At 42.1% G+C, this 19395-nt stretch overlaps 1 protein-coding gene across 1 annotated transcript in view; it reads left to right on the top strand.

Moving 5' to 3' along the window:
• Positions 1-3471: 3471 nt before the first annotated feature.
• COLGALT2 (collagen beta(1-O)galactosyltransferase 2) overlaps positions 3472-19395 on the top strand; it is a 58873-nt gene continuing 42949 nt past the window's right edge. The window contains exon 1 of the mRNA XM_087726548.1: positions 3472-3850. Coding sequence (XP_087582674.1) covers positions 3582-3850 — 269 coding nt within the window. The 5' untranslated portion in view covers positions 3472-3581. The remainder of the gene's footprint in view (positions 3851-19395) is intronic.

Raw genomic sequence — 19395 nt, 5'->3', positions numbered from 1 at the left:
GAATATATGTGATTGTGGAAGGAACGCACGAAATGTACTTGTGACCAATGGATACGCTTTCTACAAGACGTAATGAAAGATGATTTTTTTTTCTTTTTGTGTCTTTTTTCTGTAATAAAACTAATAAAAGAAATTTCCAAAAAGAAAAAAAAATCCTCATATTAAACATAAACTGAGGATATTGATTTAAAATTGCCTGGATATGTCTTTGGTTCCTATCCTATGCTTCCCTCCGGAAGACTGTATGGATTTTTAATATTGCATCAGTTGTCATATTATAGTATATGAATGCTTTTTTTCCTTTGATTTATTTAGCTATTCTAGATCATCATCTTCATTTAACGACTCCTATTTATCTATTTTAGATAATTTTAGGAAAAGAACCTTTTTGTGTTTGTTGTTCTTGGTTCACTTGCAAAGATAGATGTTGTCCAGTTACTGCTAACATAACTGAATTGAGTGGTAGCTAATTTCTGCTTCCGTCAATGTGCACTTGAGTCCAATTAAATTTCATAGGCTGTCAAAAATGTACATCCTGGAACTGTATCCTGGAGATTTTGTGAGTGATCAGTTCTAGTGGATTGCACTGTTATAAAGACTAATTTGATTTTGCATTTAATAACGGCAGCAAGACTGTTGGTGGCGCAATACTGGAAGAAGGAAGACTTGTCTACTTGTCTACTATTCAAGAATGGACATTAAAAGTAACAAACCTAGCAGAGATGGCTAAAATATCAGCATATCTCAAGGACCACTCAAATGAGAGATACAAACTGGAGTGGAGAAGATGGATCGACTATACTCAAAATAAATATGGGACTAAGAAACTCCAGATAGTTTATGACTGAAGAAACAAGGAATGACATGATCTGTTTAGAGTTAGCCTAGCAAATTGACAAAGTGGGGATGGGCAGGAAGCTACAGGGAGCTATTCTGTCTTTTAAAACATGTTTCTTTCTTTTCCCATCCAGAGAAATAGTCTGCCTTTTTCAATATTTCCTAGGCTATTTCATTTTTTCTGGGAGAGGGCTGGGTGATAACTTCCAGGGTTGGTTGCTTCCAGCAGGCTGCTTGGAAAGATGGTTTTAATGGTGGACGGAACCACATGGCTTGAGCCCTGAACAGAAAAGGTGATCACATGTTTCAATGTTGGTGGAGAAGAAGAGAAGGGCCGAGGGAGGGGCTTGCTAGGCTTTTTATAACCTGTTCAGTCCCACCTCTCTGTTTCCTGTTCCTGTGTAAGAAATGTATTCTGATTGGTTGTCAGACTCCCATGGGGCCATGCAGGGGCAACTCTCTAGGCTGTGTTCTGAATCCAGGTTTGGTTGAGTTATCAGATGCCAGGTGGTCAGTTGGGTAAAGTCCCTTAATCCCATCCCCCTGCAGCCGAAGTGGAGAAGTCTTTATCATGTAAAGGGACTAGCTTGGCCTTCTTAATGGCCCATTGACAAAGTGGGGATGGGCAGGAAGCTACAGGCAGCTGTTCTGTCTTTTAAAACATGTTTCTTTCTTTTCCCATCCAGAGAAATAGTCTGCCTTTTCAATATTTCCTAGGCTATTTCATTTTTTCTGGGAGAGGGCTGGGTGATAACTTCCTACAATACTAACACTGCTGCATTAGAAATAGATCAGTGGGACTGGAATCATATCAGTGGGACGCCTTTCAGGTGGAACACCAGAAAGTTGGAAATGGTTCCCCCCTCCCATTTTTTAAAAAAAATAAAAAAAAGCATTATAAAAAAGCATTAAAATTCAAAACGACCCCTGTATGGGATTGTTGAGAGAAATGTCCCTTCTGGGTTCAGCTCCAAGTGGGGAAAAAGACACTGGAGACATGGAGGCTGCTTGGAAAGATGGTTTATTGTTGGACAGGACCACATGGCTTGAGCCCTGAACAGAAAAGGGGATCACATGTTTCAATGTTGGTGGAGAAGAAGAGAAGGGCTGAGGGAGGGGCTTGCTAGGATTTTATACCCTGTTTAGTCCCACCTCTCTGTTTCCCGTTCCTGTGTAAGAAATGTATTCTGATTGGTTGTCAGACTCCCATGGTGCCATGCAGGGGGCTACTCTCTAGGCTGTGATGAGTTCTCAAATGCCTTGTGGTCAGTTGAGTATATTATCATGCCTTTCTGTAGCTGCTGGTGAAGTCTTTATTATGTAAAGTGGGCTAGCCTGGCCATCTCAATGGCCCATTAACTGAGGATGGGCAGGAAGCTACAGGCAGCCATTCTGTCTTTTAAAACATGTTTCTTTCTTTTCACATCCAGAGAAATATTCTGCCTTTTCAATATTTCCTAGGATATTTCATTTTTTCTGGGAGAGGGCTGGGTGATAACTTCCTACAATACTAACACTGCTGCATTAGAAATAGATCAGTGGGGTTAGAACCATACCAGTGGGACGCCTTTCAGGCGGAACACCAGAAAGTTGGAAATGGTTTCCCCCTCCCATTTTTTTAAAAATAAAAAAAGCATTATAAAAAATGCATTACAATTCAAAACGACCCCTGTATGAGATTGTTGAGAGAAATGTCCTTCTGGGTTCGGCTCCAAGTGGGGAAAAAGACATTGGAGATGACATGCAGGCTGCTTGGAAAGATGGTTTATTGGTGGACAGGACTACATGGCTTGAGCCCTGTACAGAAAAGGTGATCACATGTTTCAATGTAGGTGGAGAAGAAGAGAGGGGCTGAGGAAGGGGCTTGCTAGGCTTTTTATAACCTGTTCAGTCCCACCTCTCTGTTTCCTGTTCCTGTGTAAGAAATGTATTCTGATTGGTTGTCAGACTCCCATGGGGCCATGCAGGGGCAACTCTCTAGGCTGTGTTCTGAATCCAGGTTTGGTTGAGTTCTCAGATGCCAGGTGGTCAGTTGGGTAAAGTCCCTTAATCCCATCCCCCTGCAGCCGAAGTGGAGAAGTCTTTATCATGTAAAGGGACTAGCTTGGCCTTCTTAATGGCCCATTGACAAAGTGGGGATGGGCAGGAAGCTACAGGCAGCTGTTCTGTCTTTTAAAACATGTTTCTTTCTTTTCACACCCAGACAAATATTCTGCCTTTTTCAATATTTCCTAGGATATTTCATTTTTTCTGGGAGAGGGCTGGGGGATAACTTCCCACAGGATGAAATAGACAAGAAAATGAATGCAAGGAAACTCTTCAGGACTTCCAACATGGTCTTTGCACCAATCTGCTAGCCAGATGCCTGGGATGGTCCCTTTTCTCGTTTGTGATTGGTCGGTTCGCGCTTAGCCTTATTATTCCCGGGACCTCGGGGCGACCGCGGAGAGAAAGGAAAGAAAAGATGAGAAGGCGCGCGTCGTTTCTTTTGATTCGCGCTCAGAGTTAGCCAGGAGCTCAGGATTGGCTGCAGGTTTTGCCGCCTCCACCAATCCGCTTTTGGCAAAAGCAGAACTCCGCCCCCCTCACTCCTAATTCATTAAAAGAAAAGAGGGAGGGGGGAAGAAGCGCCTCTTCGTTGGAGCAGCTGCTCTCCCGCTCGCTCTCCTCGCTTTCCCGTCCAGCCGGACCTGCAGGTACGCCGGGAGCTCTTTGCAGCCGAAAGTTGCGACCCCCGAGGAGAAATGCCCGCGATCCCGGCTTTCCCGTTGCGCCGCCGGCTCCCGCTCTTGCTTCTCCTTCATTTCCCTCTCGCGCTCTGGATGAAGAACGGCTGGGTGGCTGGCACAGCGGAGGGGGCGATGATGCCCACCTCGTCTCCCCTGCCGGAATCCGCCTTGCAGAAGCCCACCGTCTTCTTGGCCATCCTCGCCAGGAACGCTGCCCGCTCCTTGCCCCATTTCCTCGGCTGCCTGGAGAGGCTGCGCTACCCGAAGAACCGGATCGCCGTCTGGTAAGGATGCCAACAAGCATGGAGAAGAATCGGACGGGGGATTCGATCCGAGGCAGGGGCGAGCGGGGTGGGGGCAGGTTTGTAAACATCACATGGGGAATTCTCCCCCCCCCAAGTTATTTCCAGGTACTTGGTCAAAAGGTGCCAGGGAGACTGAGCGATGGGCAGGAACTGATGCCAGCGTGTGCCAGGTATGGTTGCCAACTGATTGGGTGGGAAGGAAGAGACTTAACTCTACTACTTGAAAGTAGAAGCAGACTTAGTCCAGGGTTTCTCAACCTTGGCAACTTGAAGATGTCCGGACTTCAACTCCCAGAATTCCCCAGCAGTGGTTAGGACAGTGTTTCTCAACCTTGGCAACTTGAAGATGTCCGGACTTCAACTGGCTGGGGAATTCTGGGAGTTGAAGTCCGGACATCTTCAAGTTGCCAAGGTTGAGAAACCCTGACTTAGTCTACCTCTTGCTCGGGATCTTCCAATTAAGTTTTTAAGGGCAGGGAGTTACAGTGAGAGAACAAGGATCTCTGGTGGCAGGGTGGCAAAAAGGATCAGGGAAGGTGGTTTGATTTTTAAAAAAAAAATGTAAAAGGTAATAGGTTGTGTAACTAAAGGGAGGAGATAAGGCAGATTTATGAAGCAAGCACCTTTTAATATCATCTGCTAATTGTGTTAGGCTCCTGCTTTTTATATAGTGGCTGTTCCCCTACAATAGTGAGTGTGTGTGTGTCTGTGTGTGTCTGTGTGTGCCTGCCTGCCTGCCTGCCTGCCTACCTACCTACCTACCTACCTACCTACCTACCTACCTACCTACCTACCATCTATCTGTCTGTCTGTCTGTTTATCTATCTATCTATCTATCTATCTATCTATCTATCTATCTATCTATCTATCATCTATCATCTATCATCTATCATCTATCTATCTATCTCTATCTATCTATCTATCTATCTATCTATCTATATCATCTATCTATCTATCTTCTCTCACTTTCTCTCTATCATCTTTCTCTCTTTCTATCTATCTATCTATCTATCTATCTATCTATCTATCTATCTATCTATCTATCTATCTAATTTTAGAGAATATTGTAGGGGGACATCCACTGGCTATATATGTATGCATTTGTTGTGACATGAAATACATACCTATTTCCCTAGCTCAGCTGATAAAGGAGGAGAACCTTGTGGCTTAGTGGCTAACACAACTGCATAATATGTAATACAGCACAGGTTCAAATCCCAGTAAGGGTATGGCTAGCTGATGAGAGCTAAATAGCTTGAAATAGATCTATACTACTCTCCCTTTATTTATTTATCAGCACAAAAATGCAACACAAAGGCAACAGTAAAAATAATGGCTTTCTTTCTGGATGGTCTCTTGGGATGAGCCGATAGACAGAGAAAGGAAGCAGTATGCTTCCTCCCATATTTGGGCATACTAGGGGTTGTGACACAAAATACATATTTATACATATGTACACACACACACACACACACACAAAATCTATCTATCTATCTATCTATCTATCTACATCTACATCTATCTATCTATACATCTACATCTATCTATCTATCTATCTGTCTATATCTATATCTATCTATCTATCTCTACATCTACATCTACATCTACATCTATCTACCTACCTACCTACCTACCTACCTACCTACCTACCTATCTATCTATCTATCTATCTATCTATCTATCTATCTATCTATCTATCTATCTATCTTTCAGGAGGACTGTAATGTCAGTTTATACCTAACTTAAAGAAACCAGATGGGAATGTCTTTTGTATGACTTCAACCCCTACCCCACTTTCCAAACATGTTATGGCTGCCTGCGTTTGAAATCCCCCAGGAAAGGTATTTGTGAAGGAAGGCTGGAGGAGCTTCGGGGGGGGGGGGGGGGGAGAGAACTGCTGAAAAAGGCAGTTTGGCAGCCTGTGGATAAAAAAAATGTTGCTGCTGATTCCAGCTCCTCAGGAATGACAATATAGAGAATTACTCCCTTAGGGGCGTACCTGTCTGGGTCTGCTCTTACGTGTTAGGCTTTCCCAGTTGCTGCTGTAGGAAGAGATTTCTTGGATTCAATTTAAAAGTGTCCATGCATATACACTACAAAAAAAAGAAAAAGAAACGTAGATTCCTTTAAGCCTTCTACTTTGTCAGTTCCAAATACTGTATAGGTTTATATGCTAATATGAAGGATACCTTCTTGGTGATGTAGGTTTAAGACATGCGACGGGTGCTTTGCACGTCTATGGCCAGACCAGAAATCCTTGGGGGAAGAACTCATGACAAGTCATGTTGGCCGCATGACCATGGAAACATCTTCGGACATCTCTGGCTTTGAAACGGAGATGAGCACTTAGCCCTAGATTCGGGAAAGACTAGCACATGGGTGCGAAGGGAACTTTTACCTTTACAACCCAAAACAGCAGAAAGTTTGAACCTATGCACGAAGAGTGATAATCTGTCAGCCACCGTGACCCGTCAAAACCGCGCTCGACTAAACCGCGCCTGATTAAACCGCGTCGCTGATGTCATCAACAGGGCGACAACAGCGTGGAGACAGAAGCACGCTGTAAACCCTAAACCTAAAATTAACCCCTAAACCTAACCCTAAACCTAACCCTAAACCTAACCCTAAATCTAACCCTTAACCTAACCCAACTTAGTCGGGCACGGTTTAGTCGAGCGCGGTTTTGTGGGTGAACCGTCAGCCACAGTTCAAAGCAGCCTTCCATAGGTTTCAGAGTTGCAAGCTACAACATGGTCATTCTGCAATGAATTAAGAACAGATTTCAGCCACCAGCAACCTCTGTCTGCTGGAGAATCACTGAAAACATGGGCGGAGAGGGAAGAATTAAAAAAAACAACATAGTTTTAGCAGAGGGGAAAGTAACACGTGTCCGGTTTATTACTACATTGAAGAAAACCCAAATATCTATCATTTATTTGCATTTGCAGAGGTGGAAAAATAAACCTTTCCTATACTTAAGGACAGCTGTCTGGGTATTTGGCTACCATTATAATTCCCACATGGCCTTTTAGCACTTTCCACAGATTTTGAACCAGAAGGAAAAAGCTGCTTAGAAGGAGAATGCCAGAATAGGATTAGGACTGTTTTATTTATTCATTTCTTATAAACTCTGTCTGGAGAATTTAAAACTCACATGAAAATGCAGACGTTCACCAAGATTCTCTGGTTTAATCTCAAGAAGGCAATTTGGACAAAATTACTGGGCCTTGAAAATAAGACTGCAGTATAGATAATTGGATTCCACTGAAGTGATTTTTAAAAAGGTCAAAAATTCCAGGACAACTGGCAATCCATATGTAACACACAAAAGACACTAAAGAATGACATAGATTTAGTGATGGAATGGAAAGTGTTTTCCCTTCTATACATTTCTATCTTGCATTCGTGGTCCCCTTATTCGTTATCCATTTTTATGTACTATTCTATATTTCTCTGTAAACCGCTTAGAGAGGGCTGAAAGCCCTATGAAGCGGTATATAAGTCTAACTGCTATTGCTAATTGCAATATAATTAGCTTTTATTTACCTTTGAGTTCTATTAAAAGCATATTTAATGTACATAGATACATTTAGTTTTTTGTTTTAATTATGTCACAAACATTATTGCAAAGGATGGAGATTCAAAATATGGCTTCAACTTCAAATCTATTCTGAGTTCCCACTAATGTTTTGGAAGACTTAAAAAGGTTGTTCAGAAGGGCACCCAAGTTACAGAGTTACAGTGAAAGAGGGGGAAATGTCTCATCTCTGGTTATAAATTCCTCTATTCACTCTACTATACGAGCCTGATATTTTATACAACATCAATTATGGAGGAAGCTCCATTGAATACTGGTAGTCTTGACTTATGACCATAGTTGGGGCAAGAATTTCCATGGCTAAGGAAGATAGTTGTTAAGTGATTCGCTCCCAATTTTACCTTTTTTTGCAATGATTGCTAAGTGAATCATGAGGGTATTTGGTGAATCATGAGGATGTTAAGTGAATCCATTGATTTTGCTGGTTGGGAACCAACTGAGAAAGTCACAAATGCCCTCAAGATGCTGCAACCATCATAAATACATGCTGGGTGCCAAGTGTCCAAATTTTGATCACATGACTGTAGGGATGCTGCAACGGTTATAATAGCAATAGCAGTTAGACTTATATACCTCTTCATAGGGCTTTCAGCCTTCTCTAAGCAGTTTACAGAGTCAGCATATCGCCCCCACAGTCTGGGTCCTCATTTCACCCACCCCGGAAGGATGGAAGGCTGAGTCAACCTTGAGCCGGTGAGATTTGAACCGCCGAACTGCAGATAGCAGTCAGCTGAAGTGGCCTGCAGTACTGCACTCTAACCACTGCGCCACCTCGGCTCATAAGAATGAGGACTGGCTGCAAGTCGCTTTTTTTCAGCGTTCTTGAAGCTTCAAAGAGTCGCTCCAAGAAGGGTTATAAGGAAAGGACTACCTTACAGTGGAACTACTTGTAGTTTTATTTTAGAAAATCAAGGAGTCATGCAGGAGGTCACTTTTATTTGTGAAGGCAAAAAAAAAATCGGATTGATTTAAATCTTTCCACCCCGGGAAAAAAATCCCTTGATCTATGGTCTTTTGAATTCATCCTTTTGATTTGTCTACCATTGGAATGTACTCAAAGCATTGCAGTCTTGTCATCTTTCACATTCTATACACAAACTACTATTTTCAACAACTAAAAATGTGTCATTTGATATGGAAACCTGCAGCAAAGCAAACTCAATTAAATTCTCCTTCCTTGTATATTAGAACTATAGGTGTGCGGTAATAGCCAATGTTCGAAAGGAATTTATTTTTTCCCCTTGTAATTCTCTTGTAATTCCCCAGAATTACAACCTGGATACCCCTCAGCATCTTTTAAATTCCACTAGTTCAAAAGTTTATCTAAAGAGTACAGAATATTGTTACAAGCGACTTAATGGAAAGAAAGCTGATGTCAGTGGATAATTATAGGATGTCATTGGTGATTTTTCTGACATACTCCCAAATCCTTAGAGAAGAGTTTTTAGATTTTTAACGTGTTGCTCATACTTTTAGCAAAAGTATGTGCTTATGTTTGGAAAGTGACTTAAAATAAAAACACGACTTGTTCTCTCTTCCCAAATCTTCGATACAAACATTTGTTAAAGTTAATAAGCATCTTTCTATCTTAAAACAAGGACACAAATGTTTTTAAAAAGCAGAAAGCCCATAAACATTTCTTTTTTTCCCCCAGTTTGGATTCTATCAACCTTCAACCATTATTGTAGTCACACATCAATCATATTAAATTGAGAAAATATGTATTCAGGATCCTTTGTAATAAAAGGCTACTAGATATCCATTTCCCTTACTTGAATTCAACCACAATTGATGTTTCTGAATTGATGCAATGGTTAAACAGCAGGCTAGAAACTAGGAGACTGTGAATTCTAGTTCTGCCTTAGCCATGAAAACTGGCTGGATTACTTTGGGCCACTTACTGTCTCTAGAGCATGCCATTCAGGTCTGTTAGTCAATTCTTGTCACCACCAAATGGTTCAACCTTTGGTTGATCTGAAAAAAGCAGAGCCTTCATTTGTGGGGAAATGCTACCCGGTTTTCCCAAAAATAAGACCTCCCAGATAATAAGCCCAATTGGGCTTTTGAGCTCATGTTCTAAAATAAGCCCTCCCCTGAAAATAAGCCCTCCCCGAAAATATTGCAACACAGCAGCAGCCATGAGGTGACCATGCTCACCACCTTCTGCACCTCAAAAATAATAAGACCTCCCTAAAAATAAGGCCAAGTGCCTTTAAAAGAAAATAACACTCTGTCTTATTTTTGGGGAAACATGGTGTTCTGACCCCCCTCGTTCCACACCAAAGCACACTCCGAGCCAGAGATAAATTACGGCATTTAATTAACAGACAAACAGGTCCTTGGCAGCAACCCAGCACAGACAGGTTTGGGCAGCAATAAACACAGATAAGACTTGGCAGCAATCCAGCCTGCCAAGCTCACACAAAGTTCTCCAACATTCGATTCTGTGTTGACGTCTGCAAAGTAGCCTTTTTATAGTCTGGAAAGGAGCCTAATGACCACCAGCTGAGCGCAATTACCTCCTGTAATTGCGTAATTGTTCCTGACACCTAGTAGCTCTTCGATGGCGTGCATCCAGGAACAACTCACTACTGGTGTCCGGCTCACTCTCCCTTGTCTCCTCCCCACTGGTCAAGGCCCAGGCGCCTCCTGGTGGACAACCAGTCTCTCTGCGCCCTGCTCGGAGTCGGAACCCTGTCCAGGGTCCTCCACATCCTCCAGAGCCGACTCAGAGGGCCCCTCGCTGTCGGAGTCTGGTGGCAGCTCCAAGGGCTCCTGCTGGGCCACAACACATGGTAGGAAGAAAAAAGTGCTGCACACATCTGTTATACAACATATTAAATCCTGGACATATAAAATGTAAATTCAATCCTGATTAGAGACTTCTGCCAAGGAGGGACAAGCCACATGCTCTACCCTAGCCAATAGCCAACTTTGGTACCATAAATGCTGTTTAGCCAGCCCATCTCAGCTTCTGATGCTATGTGTGAATAATGGCCATGTTGACAATTCTGAGGGTTCAAAATTCCCATATTTAAAGAGGCCAGGCTGGGAGAGTTTAATTTTAAGGAATAGGTTTATTACAAGGGCCAACAACTGCTGAATCTTGTCTGGTTAGTGGTTTGCTGAAGCCTAAAATATTCTAGGCTGTAGCTATGTTGCCGTCACCTGTAGTTATATTTTCTGAACCAGCACATATAAAGTTGCACTTAACTGAACTCATTGCTTTGAAATGATTTGCAGTTATCTGAAAAAGCTAGCAAAGCAGTTCTTTCCCCAAAACATGGGGAAGTATTTTATAAGAAGTTAAAACACTGCTGCACCTACCTTGCTCAGAGGTTAAGAATTCACCAGGGTGTCTTTCTCACATTAGTCTTTGCTAATCGTCATCCAAACTACCTGGGATTTAACAAATTCCCTTTGGATCTAAGCTTTGCTCTATCACTGAGCTAGAACTGCCTTCTCACCCTCTGGAACGAGCTCCCCGTGGAGATTCGAACCCTCACCACCCTCCAGGCCTTCCGCAAAGCCCTTAAAACCTGGCTGTTCCGACACGCCTGGGGCTAAAGAGCTGTTGCCCCCCTCCTCGAATGGTATGGTTGTTGTGTGCTTTTAAATTTTGTATTGTTTTGTTTGTCTTTTTTATCCCTTATCTGTATCCCCTTCCCTGACTTGGATTGTGAGCCGCCCTGAGTCCCCTTCGGGGAAAAGGGCGGCATATAAATGCAATAAATTCAATTCAATTCAATGTCATGTAGCAGTGGCGAAAAAGGATTGTTATTTTCATCTACTAAAGCCTTCTGAGCGCATAATGTCTTTTTCTGAATACGTAAAGCAAAAAAGAAAGACTGGAGCATAATGACTCAGTCATAATGCAACATGACTCTTGGTTTGGAAGGCAAAAGCACGCAGTACATTCTCTTCTGATGGGAAACCACATTGATATGCTAAGGAAAACAACATGGACATGCACTGCAGTCTGTTAAAAATGGTGATTGGTTCATACACAAGAGGAGAGAAGCCATTTGCTTGCCAGAGCGCATGATTCAGAATGGCCTTCTGAACAAATGCTTTTCCCTACAACTGGAGACCTAAAATGTTATAGCTAGCTGCAGGCATGGGGGATTTAGCAATAGCAATAGCAGTTAGACTTATATATCGCTTCATAGGGCTTTCAGCCCTCTCTAAGCGGTTTACAGAGTCAGCATATCGCCCCCAACAACAATCCGGGTCCTCATTTTACCCACCTCGGAAGGACGGAAGGCTGAGTCAACCTTGAGCCGGTGAGATTTGAACCGCCGAACTGCAGAACTGCAGTCAGCTGAAGTGGCCTGCAGTGCTGCATTTAACCACTGCGCCACCTCAGCTCTGTAAGCCGAAGGCTCACGGAACGCTGTTACTTTCCCACCAAAGGTGGTTTCTATTTTTCTACTTGTATTTTTACCTGCTTTCAAACTGCTAGGTTGGCAGAAGCTGGGATAAGTAACGGGAGCTCACTCCGTTACGCGGCGCTGGGGATTCAAACTGCCCAACTGCTGACCTTTCTCATCGACAAGCTCAGCGTTTTAGCCACTGAGCCACTGTGTCCCCTGGTAGCACAGGAGCCACTCATCAAATAGAAAACAGGATTAGGGTTAGTGTTAGGAAGTCAAGTTGAGAAATATCTCTTTGTGGTGTACTGTAGATTAAGGGCAAAATGACCCACTGAGGAAAGAAGTTGGGTTTTCACTAAACAATTGCAAAACAGAACACATGAGGAGGATCAGTTTTTAAAGTGGAAATTTGGCACGTTTAAGCCTTAGTTTTGTTACTTCCTTTTTTTCATGTATGTTTCAGAAAGAAAATTGCTTTGTGGAAGGCAGATTTCCGGAAGCAATAAATGGGGCAGAAGTTAATCATATTAATTATACTGACTTTAGCTTAAAGCAGTTTTTCAAAGGTGTACATCGAATTGTCAATCGTTTATTATTTAAAGAAGGGCTTAATATTCTTCCAAAAAATAGATATATTGTTTTTGCATGATGCTTCTCCCCGCTAGGCATTGATTTCATGGATTATTGATAGTGAAACTCCTCCAGTCTCACGACAACCATGAAGAGGGGGATTGCGTTCATAATTGGAGAAGGCATAAATTGGGCTTGGTGGAAGGAGTTGAATATGGGTGCAGCAAGAGCTAAAACAGGTGACTCAGCAGTTAGACTTATATACCGCTTCATGGGGCTTTCAGCCCTCTCTAAGCGGTTTACAGAGTCAGCATATCGCCCCCAACAACAACAATCCGGGTCCTCATTTTACCCACCTCGGAAGGATGGAAGGCTGAGTCAACCCTGAGCCGGTGAGATTTGAACAGCCGAACTGCTGAACTGCAGTCAGCTGAAGTAGCCTGCAGTGCTACATTTAACCACTGCGCCACCTCGGCTCTCTTTCCAGGACTTTTGTTCCTGGAAATCAATGCAGGAGAATTTTACAAGCAACCTGGAAAATAGAATTTTAATTTCCTGTGTCTGAAGCTAGGATTCTCTCAGGCGGAACCGTGTATCTGCTTGGAATGTCAGTCTTTTTGTAGTGGTTAGGAAGATTTTAATAACGAAGCATCCAGTTTATAGGATTTAGCTCTTGATATACTTCCAATCTGTGTATGTAAAATAGCAAAGTATATTCTTAAAGTACCCCTTCATTCTGTAGAATAGGACAGTGTCGTTATCACTGTTATAGCAAAAAAATGAGAGTACATTCTTTCCTTGTTTTCGTTCTCTGCATCTCTGTTCCTTCCTGATGTGATTTTACCCAGTGACCTTCATCTATGGATTTCATTTTCATAAGGTCCAGTTACTTGGAGTCCAAATTCAATACCATGCAGAGGCTCTGGCTAGTCTCTCCATTCTCTACTCTAGCATATAACCCACCCAGGGGTGGGTTCATGCCAGTTCTAACCTCTCCTATAGAAGAGGTTCCACAAATCTACCGTGCCGTTTAGAACCGGTTCCAACTCCCTCCTCCCGCCCGTCCGTACCACACTTGCCCCGCCCGCCGCTCACTGATTGGCTGGCTCACCAATCGCCCCGCCTGCCTCTAAGAGTCCTATCTAAACCTTAAAGTCTTAAAGCTGTCAAGTTTGAACACCCCTGTGTTTTTTTTTCTAAAGGGTTAGGGGTGCAAGGGTCTTGTAACTTGACAGCTTTAAGACTTGCATGCTTCAATGCCAGAGTTCCTGAGCCAACATGACTGGAGGAAGAATTCTGGGAGTTGAAGTCCACAAGTCTTAAAGCTGTCAAGTTTGAACACTCCTGGTTTTTTCCCCTAAAGGGTTAGGGGTGCAAGGGACTTCTAACTTGATAGCTTTAAGACTTGCATGCTTCAATGCCAGAGTTCCTGAGCCAACATGACTGGAGGAGGAATTCTGGGAGTTGAAGTCCACAAGTCTTAAAGCTGTCAAGTTTGAACACCCCTGGGGTTTTTTGTCTAAAGGGTTAGGGGTGCAAGGGTCTTGTAACTTGACAGCTTTAAGACTTGCGTGCTTCAAATGCTAGAGTTTCTGAGCCAACATTTTGCTTGCTAAGCAAGAACATTGTTCAGTGAGTTTCACCACATTTTACAAGTTTTCCATGCCCACCCAATCACATGACTGCCAAGCCACTCCCACTCAGTCACATGGTTGGCAAGCCACTCCCATGGCTGGCAGGCCACTCCCACAAAGCAGGCCACGCCTACAGAAGAGGTTCTAAAAAAATTTGAAACCCACCACTGATATTTAGGTTCAGATGGGTAAACTTCATGACTGTCCAATATCTTAAAAACCTCTAGTGACAGAGCACGCACAACTTCTTCTGGAGGCAGCTCATTCCACTGGTTATTTGTTCTCACTGTCAGAATTTCCCCAGATTTAAGTGATTCTATTCCTTAAGACATTCTACAGTTCTATGTTATATACTGAAGTTCATGTTATGCACTTTTCTGCAAGGGTCCGTGTGTTTTAGTTAGTCAAAATTGGGCTTGTCCCTGATCTTTTGTCTTGGAATTATGCTGAGGGCTTCGACGTGTCTAAAAATAGTTGCGTTGATTCCAGAGGTCAAAAAGACTCCTTGGTTGTATAGGTTCATTCATGATGGATAAACGTCAAAACCTTTGAGCTACCAGAGGAAATCGTTTGTGGAATTTCACTGACGAGTGATGTCCTCTTATCTTTTTAGTGACATGCTTCTGGAGTGACACATGACCTCACTCAATGCATCGCCCTCAGCAAAATCTGCTTAACCTGCAGATTTCTTTTTGTTTGTGATATTAGGTTAGATTTCCCCAAATTCTGGCACCTGGTTTGCTACTCTGCATATTTTTTTGCTATTCTGCACATTTTTTTAAAAATAATTTTATTTTTTATTATATAGACAACATCACATAACAATAGAAAAAAAGGGGGGGAAAGGAGAGAGAGAAAAAAAGGAAAAAAAAAACATCATCACATACAGCATGTCGTTTGGTTACAAGTGTTTTAACATCTGCATCTTCAAATAATATTTACCGTCTCAAATATTTCATCTAATATAACTAAAGGCCTCACTTTCATTCTGCAATATATATTCAGTTAACATTAGCATTATTTTTCCCCAGAAAGAATACTTATATTTATTGTTAACCTTGCATTTCATACCTTCAAACAGAGATCTTATTCCTTCATTGTTCAACAAAGCATCGCTGCCTATATATACCAGTTTTCATTTGTTCCCCTATTAGAATTGCTTATCAGCAGCGAAACATCATTATAATAAGTTCTTAACCTTATACATTATATCCCCAGACCTTATATTAATACTTCATTGTGTCATTATTAGATTATTTCACAGCATAATTATATCATCATTTACTTTCTTCAATTAAGGCATCAGTATATCATTTTTCATTTCCAAAGTTTTTTTTTTTCCCCTAGCCACCGATAAAACAAGTCCCATATCTTACAAAATTGTTCATCCTCTTGCTCTCTAATTTCAAATGTCAATTTACTCATTTCAGCACAGTCCATTATTATTTTTCGGATAACTTCTTCCTGTTTTGGTATTGTTTCGTTTTTTCCAGTTTTTTGCAAATACAATTCTGGCTGCTGTTAACACATTTACAATCTGCACATTTTTAATTACACCCAGAGAAAAAAATTCTCCCTTCGCTTGAAATAACTCTCTTTTGAAATTTACAAGTATCCATCTAGGTAGCTGCAAAGCAGTGGTGGGATTCAAATAATTTAACAACCGGTTCTCTGCCATAATGACCAGCTGGGTAGGCATAACTCGGTGGTCATGTGACAATGTGGCTGTAGCCAACTCACGTCGATGGGCGCTTCGCCTTAGCTGTTACAATGTAATAAGGGTTAACCGGAGAGGCAATTTCTGTAAGCAGGGCAATAAAGATGAGGCTAGAAACAACACCAGAATGTTTCCTTCCTGCCTTCCTTGCAGGATTAGCCCTGTAAAGTGGGAAAAAAATAAAATAAGTTTTCTTCCAACAACCGGTTCTCCGAACTGCTTAGAAAGTTACGAACCGGTTCTCACGAATAGGTGCGGTGGGTGTGGCCTGCTTTCCGGGTCCACTGGTGGAACCTCTTCTAACAGGTTCGGTAGATTTGACGAACGGGTTCTACCGAATAGGTGCAAACTGGTAGGAACCCACCTCTGGTTTCATCTGAAAATTAATGTAAATGGTAAGATGGGATGGAAGGGATGGTAAGACAGAGAGGTTCCTTTCTGGCACTGAAGAGATTGGTTGCTTGACCAATAAAATAGACTGACTCTCCCAAGGAGTTGTTATTTTAGCTTGGTGAGATCATAGCTGTCTGCTTGGCAGCCTCTAGCTTCAAGGAACTGCTTCCAAAAAGGTTTATTGCCAGAATTCATCTTGTATACCTGAGACTTGAAGGAGAGCTTGACGAGGTCAAAAGACGGTGGATAATGGTTTTGCAATGAAAATTTTCCCAATATGAGTCTCTGCTAAGTGCAAGTGTTTAAAGAACTATGTGTGTGTGTGTGTGTGTGTGTGTGTGTGTGTGTGTGTGTGTGTGTGTGTGTGTGGTATTTGTGCTGATAAATAAATAAAGGGAGACTAGTATAGATCTATTTCAAGCTATTTAGCTCTCATCAACTATATATATATATATCTGTATTGGTGATCCCTGTTGAGGATTAGAATTGGGGAAAGGAGTTGGGTTACTTTTAAATTTCTGTTCTTTTTTCCCCTCTCAATTTGCTGAAACCCTGCCTTCTCTGATCACAGTTCTTTTTGCAAAGAAATTACTGCTGCTCCGAAGCCCATCTAGGGCCTTTAGCTTAGTAGGTGATAAATGTAAGATGGATGGCCAGTTCTGATTGTATTTCCACTCCTCGCACATTGGACGTGTTTGGTTTGGTTGCAACCCCAGGACTTGTTGGAAACGCACTTTATAGAAAGATGTTGGGAATCCTGCCCATCTCCTTTGTTCCCCATCTACAAATGAGTGTCCATCAGAACTGAAGACCGAGGAGAATCGTAGTTCCATTTGTTTATTTATTTTTGCTTGTTGTTCTCATGGCCTTCTCTCAAGCCGTTAAAACCTGGCTGTTCCGGCAGGCCTGGGGCTGTTGACCTTAGTGTTAAGGTCCAGCCCCGATTAGAACGTATGTGTGTTGTGAATTTTAAATTATTTTTTATTTATTTTGCTTTTCTTTTTTTCTTCTTTCATTGTAAGCTGCCCGGAGTCCTCCGGGATTGGGCGGCCTATAAATTTAATAAATGAAATGAAATGAATTCATCAACTGTATTTTTTTAAAAATCCGTAGCATCTTTCTTTGACTTATGAAAAAGTTCTGAAAATATCAGGTTGCATCAGTGAATCAGAAAGAGGCACCGTGCTCCCATGAAAGAAATCCAGAATAATTCTAAATCATTTTCAGGTATGCTTAGCCCTGGAGATTAGTATCTTATTCCTCCCTACCACTACAATAGGTCTTTTTTGTCAAGTTGTATTGAATTCAACACATCGAGTGGGGGCAGAGAATATTCAACCTAGAGCAGAGGATAGCTTTTCCTAACTTCTTTAGAACATTTTTGGGTTGTGGAACACATTTGAACATGTTGAAAGTTTGTCACGGCTGTGACCACGAAATGACTGTCATAAGAGAATAAATGTTTACCAGATGGAGGACCCAGCCAGTCTAATAACATCAAGTTGAAAGAAAGGCTTACTGTTAAGGTTGAAAGATAAATAACATTCCCTAGAACCTGCGTACAAGACAGGTTCTCATCTGAAAAACACAACCTCTCTATTGAATCCTTCATATTGCAGAGAAACCACATGCTGTCTCTCACATACACACTCACCCTTCCAAAATTGCATTTCAACTCTGTCTAGAACAACCTTAAATTATATTTTATTCACTGTTTCACCATCACACAAAAGATCCATCCAAAATGCTCCTTACACAAATATATCCCTGCCAGTGCTGGATTTAGATGAAAAGAGGCCCTAGGCTATTCCACTTATGAGGCCCTTTCACCTCCCATTTTTAGACAATAAAATACATCATTACTGTGATATATATCAATATATATCAATATATACAGCTGGCCTCCCGACGGAGGGTGGCTCTGCTCTGCGGCAAAGGCAGCGAGGCCAGCCGCCTCCCCTGCTGCGCTCAGCTGTCCGGCTCGGCCCCCTCGCCCTCACCTGCCTGGCCGCTGGTGGGCTCCGCGTCGACGGGGCGGCTAGTGGGAGCGGCCACGCCTCTCGCCCGACCGCTGGTGCCGGGAACGTGGGCGGGCTCCCCAACTGCCGCGGCGCTGGAACGATCTTAACCAATACATTTTTATGTTTGTTTATTTGTCCTATGCGTAGAATTTCTCCTTATTTTCGGTTCAGTGCTTTAGTGTTCACTGTTTTTAGAATAGTGTAATTTTAATTTTGCTAACAATTTGAATGTAGGCCCCTCTTGATCTCGAGGCCCTAGGCTGAAGCCTAGTTAGCCTATAGGAAAATCCGGCTCTGATCCCTGCATCTTCTCAACCCCTAAGATGTTTCTCTGCCCAGATTTTCTGCTGGTTCCTGGCCCTTTTTTTTTAATTCCCTCCTATTCCTGAAACTTTTAACTTCTTAACACAAATGACATAAAACTGTTGCCTCTTTTCTTTGAATTTGATATGCTTAGGCTCACGGCAGGAAAAGTTTGAGCATCCAGTCCTCCATTAATATTCATATCCTAAAGAATGGTGCTCAGCTTTTGTGATCTCCAGCAAATTCTGGGTTGGCAAAGGTGGTCTGTAGTTGGAGGCCTTTGCTACTCTCTGTGGCATACCTGTTTTTGAGAGCTTACACACTTTATAGGGAATCCCAGAGGAATTTTCGCAATGCAATAAGTACGTATACACTAGGCACGAACACATCATAATACATGCAGCATGGACCCTCCAGGAGTGTGGAATGAAGAAGTGAAACTACATGCAGAGGTTGCAAAAATATATTTAGAATCCATGGGCAGGGGGCTGACGAAATAATGAGATTGCCTAATAGCACTGCAAAGCATAGAATTGGAATTGGAATTTCGCAGAGCTGCGTCTCCAAATATTCAATGTAAAAAAAAAAGAGAGTGATAGTTGTTAGCGTTTTACCTTTACTGGCTAAAGGCTTTAGGTATACGTATATATTTTATTAGGTTTAGGTTTATCAGATTTATATGCCGCCCTTCTCCCAAGGACTCAGGGCGGCGTACAACATTAAAAGGAACACATAATACAAAAGTTAAAAAAAAATTAAATAGAATATCCCAATTAAAATTGACAATGACATTTTTTAAAAAAAAAAATCGAATTAAAATTAACCGTGATCAATCATTTGTTTTGTTTTGTTCAGGCCAGGGCGGCGTGCTGGAAAAGCCAACTTTTTAGGGCGCGTCGGAAGGACCGGAGGTCA

Source organism: Thamnophis sirtalis, unplaced genomic scaffold (assembly GCF_051295495.1).
Source record: "Thamnophis sirtalis isolate CommonGarterSnake01/CBP01778 unplaced genomic scaffold, rThaSir2_p1.2 scaffold_12, whole genome shotgun sequence".
Classification (NCBI taxonomy): domain Eukaryota; kingdom Metazoa; phylum Chordata; class Lepidosauria; order Squamata; family Natricidae; genus Thamnophis; species Thamnophis sirtalis.
This window is presented reverse-complemented; position numbering and strand designations above follow the sequence as displayed.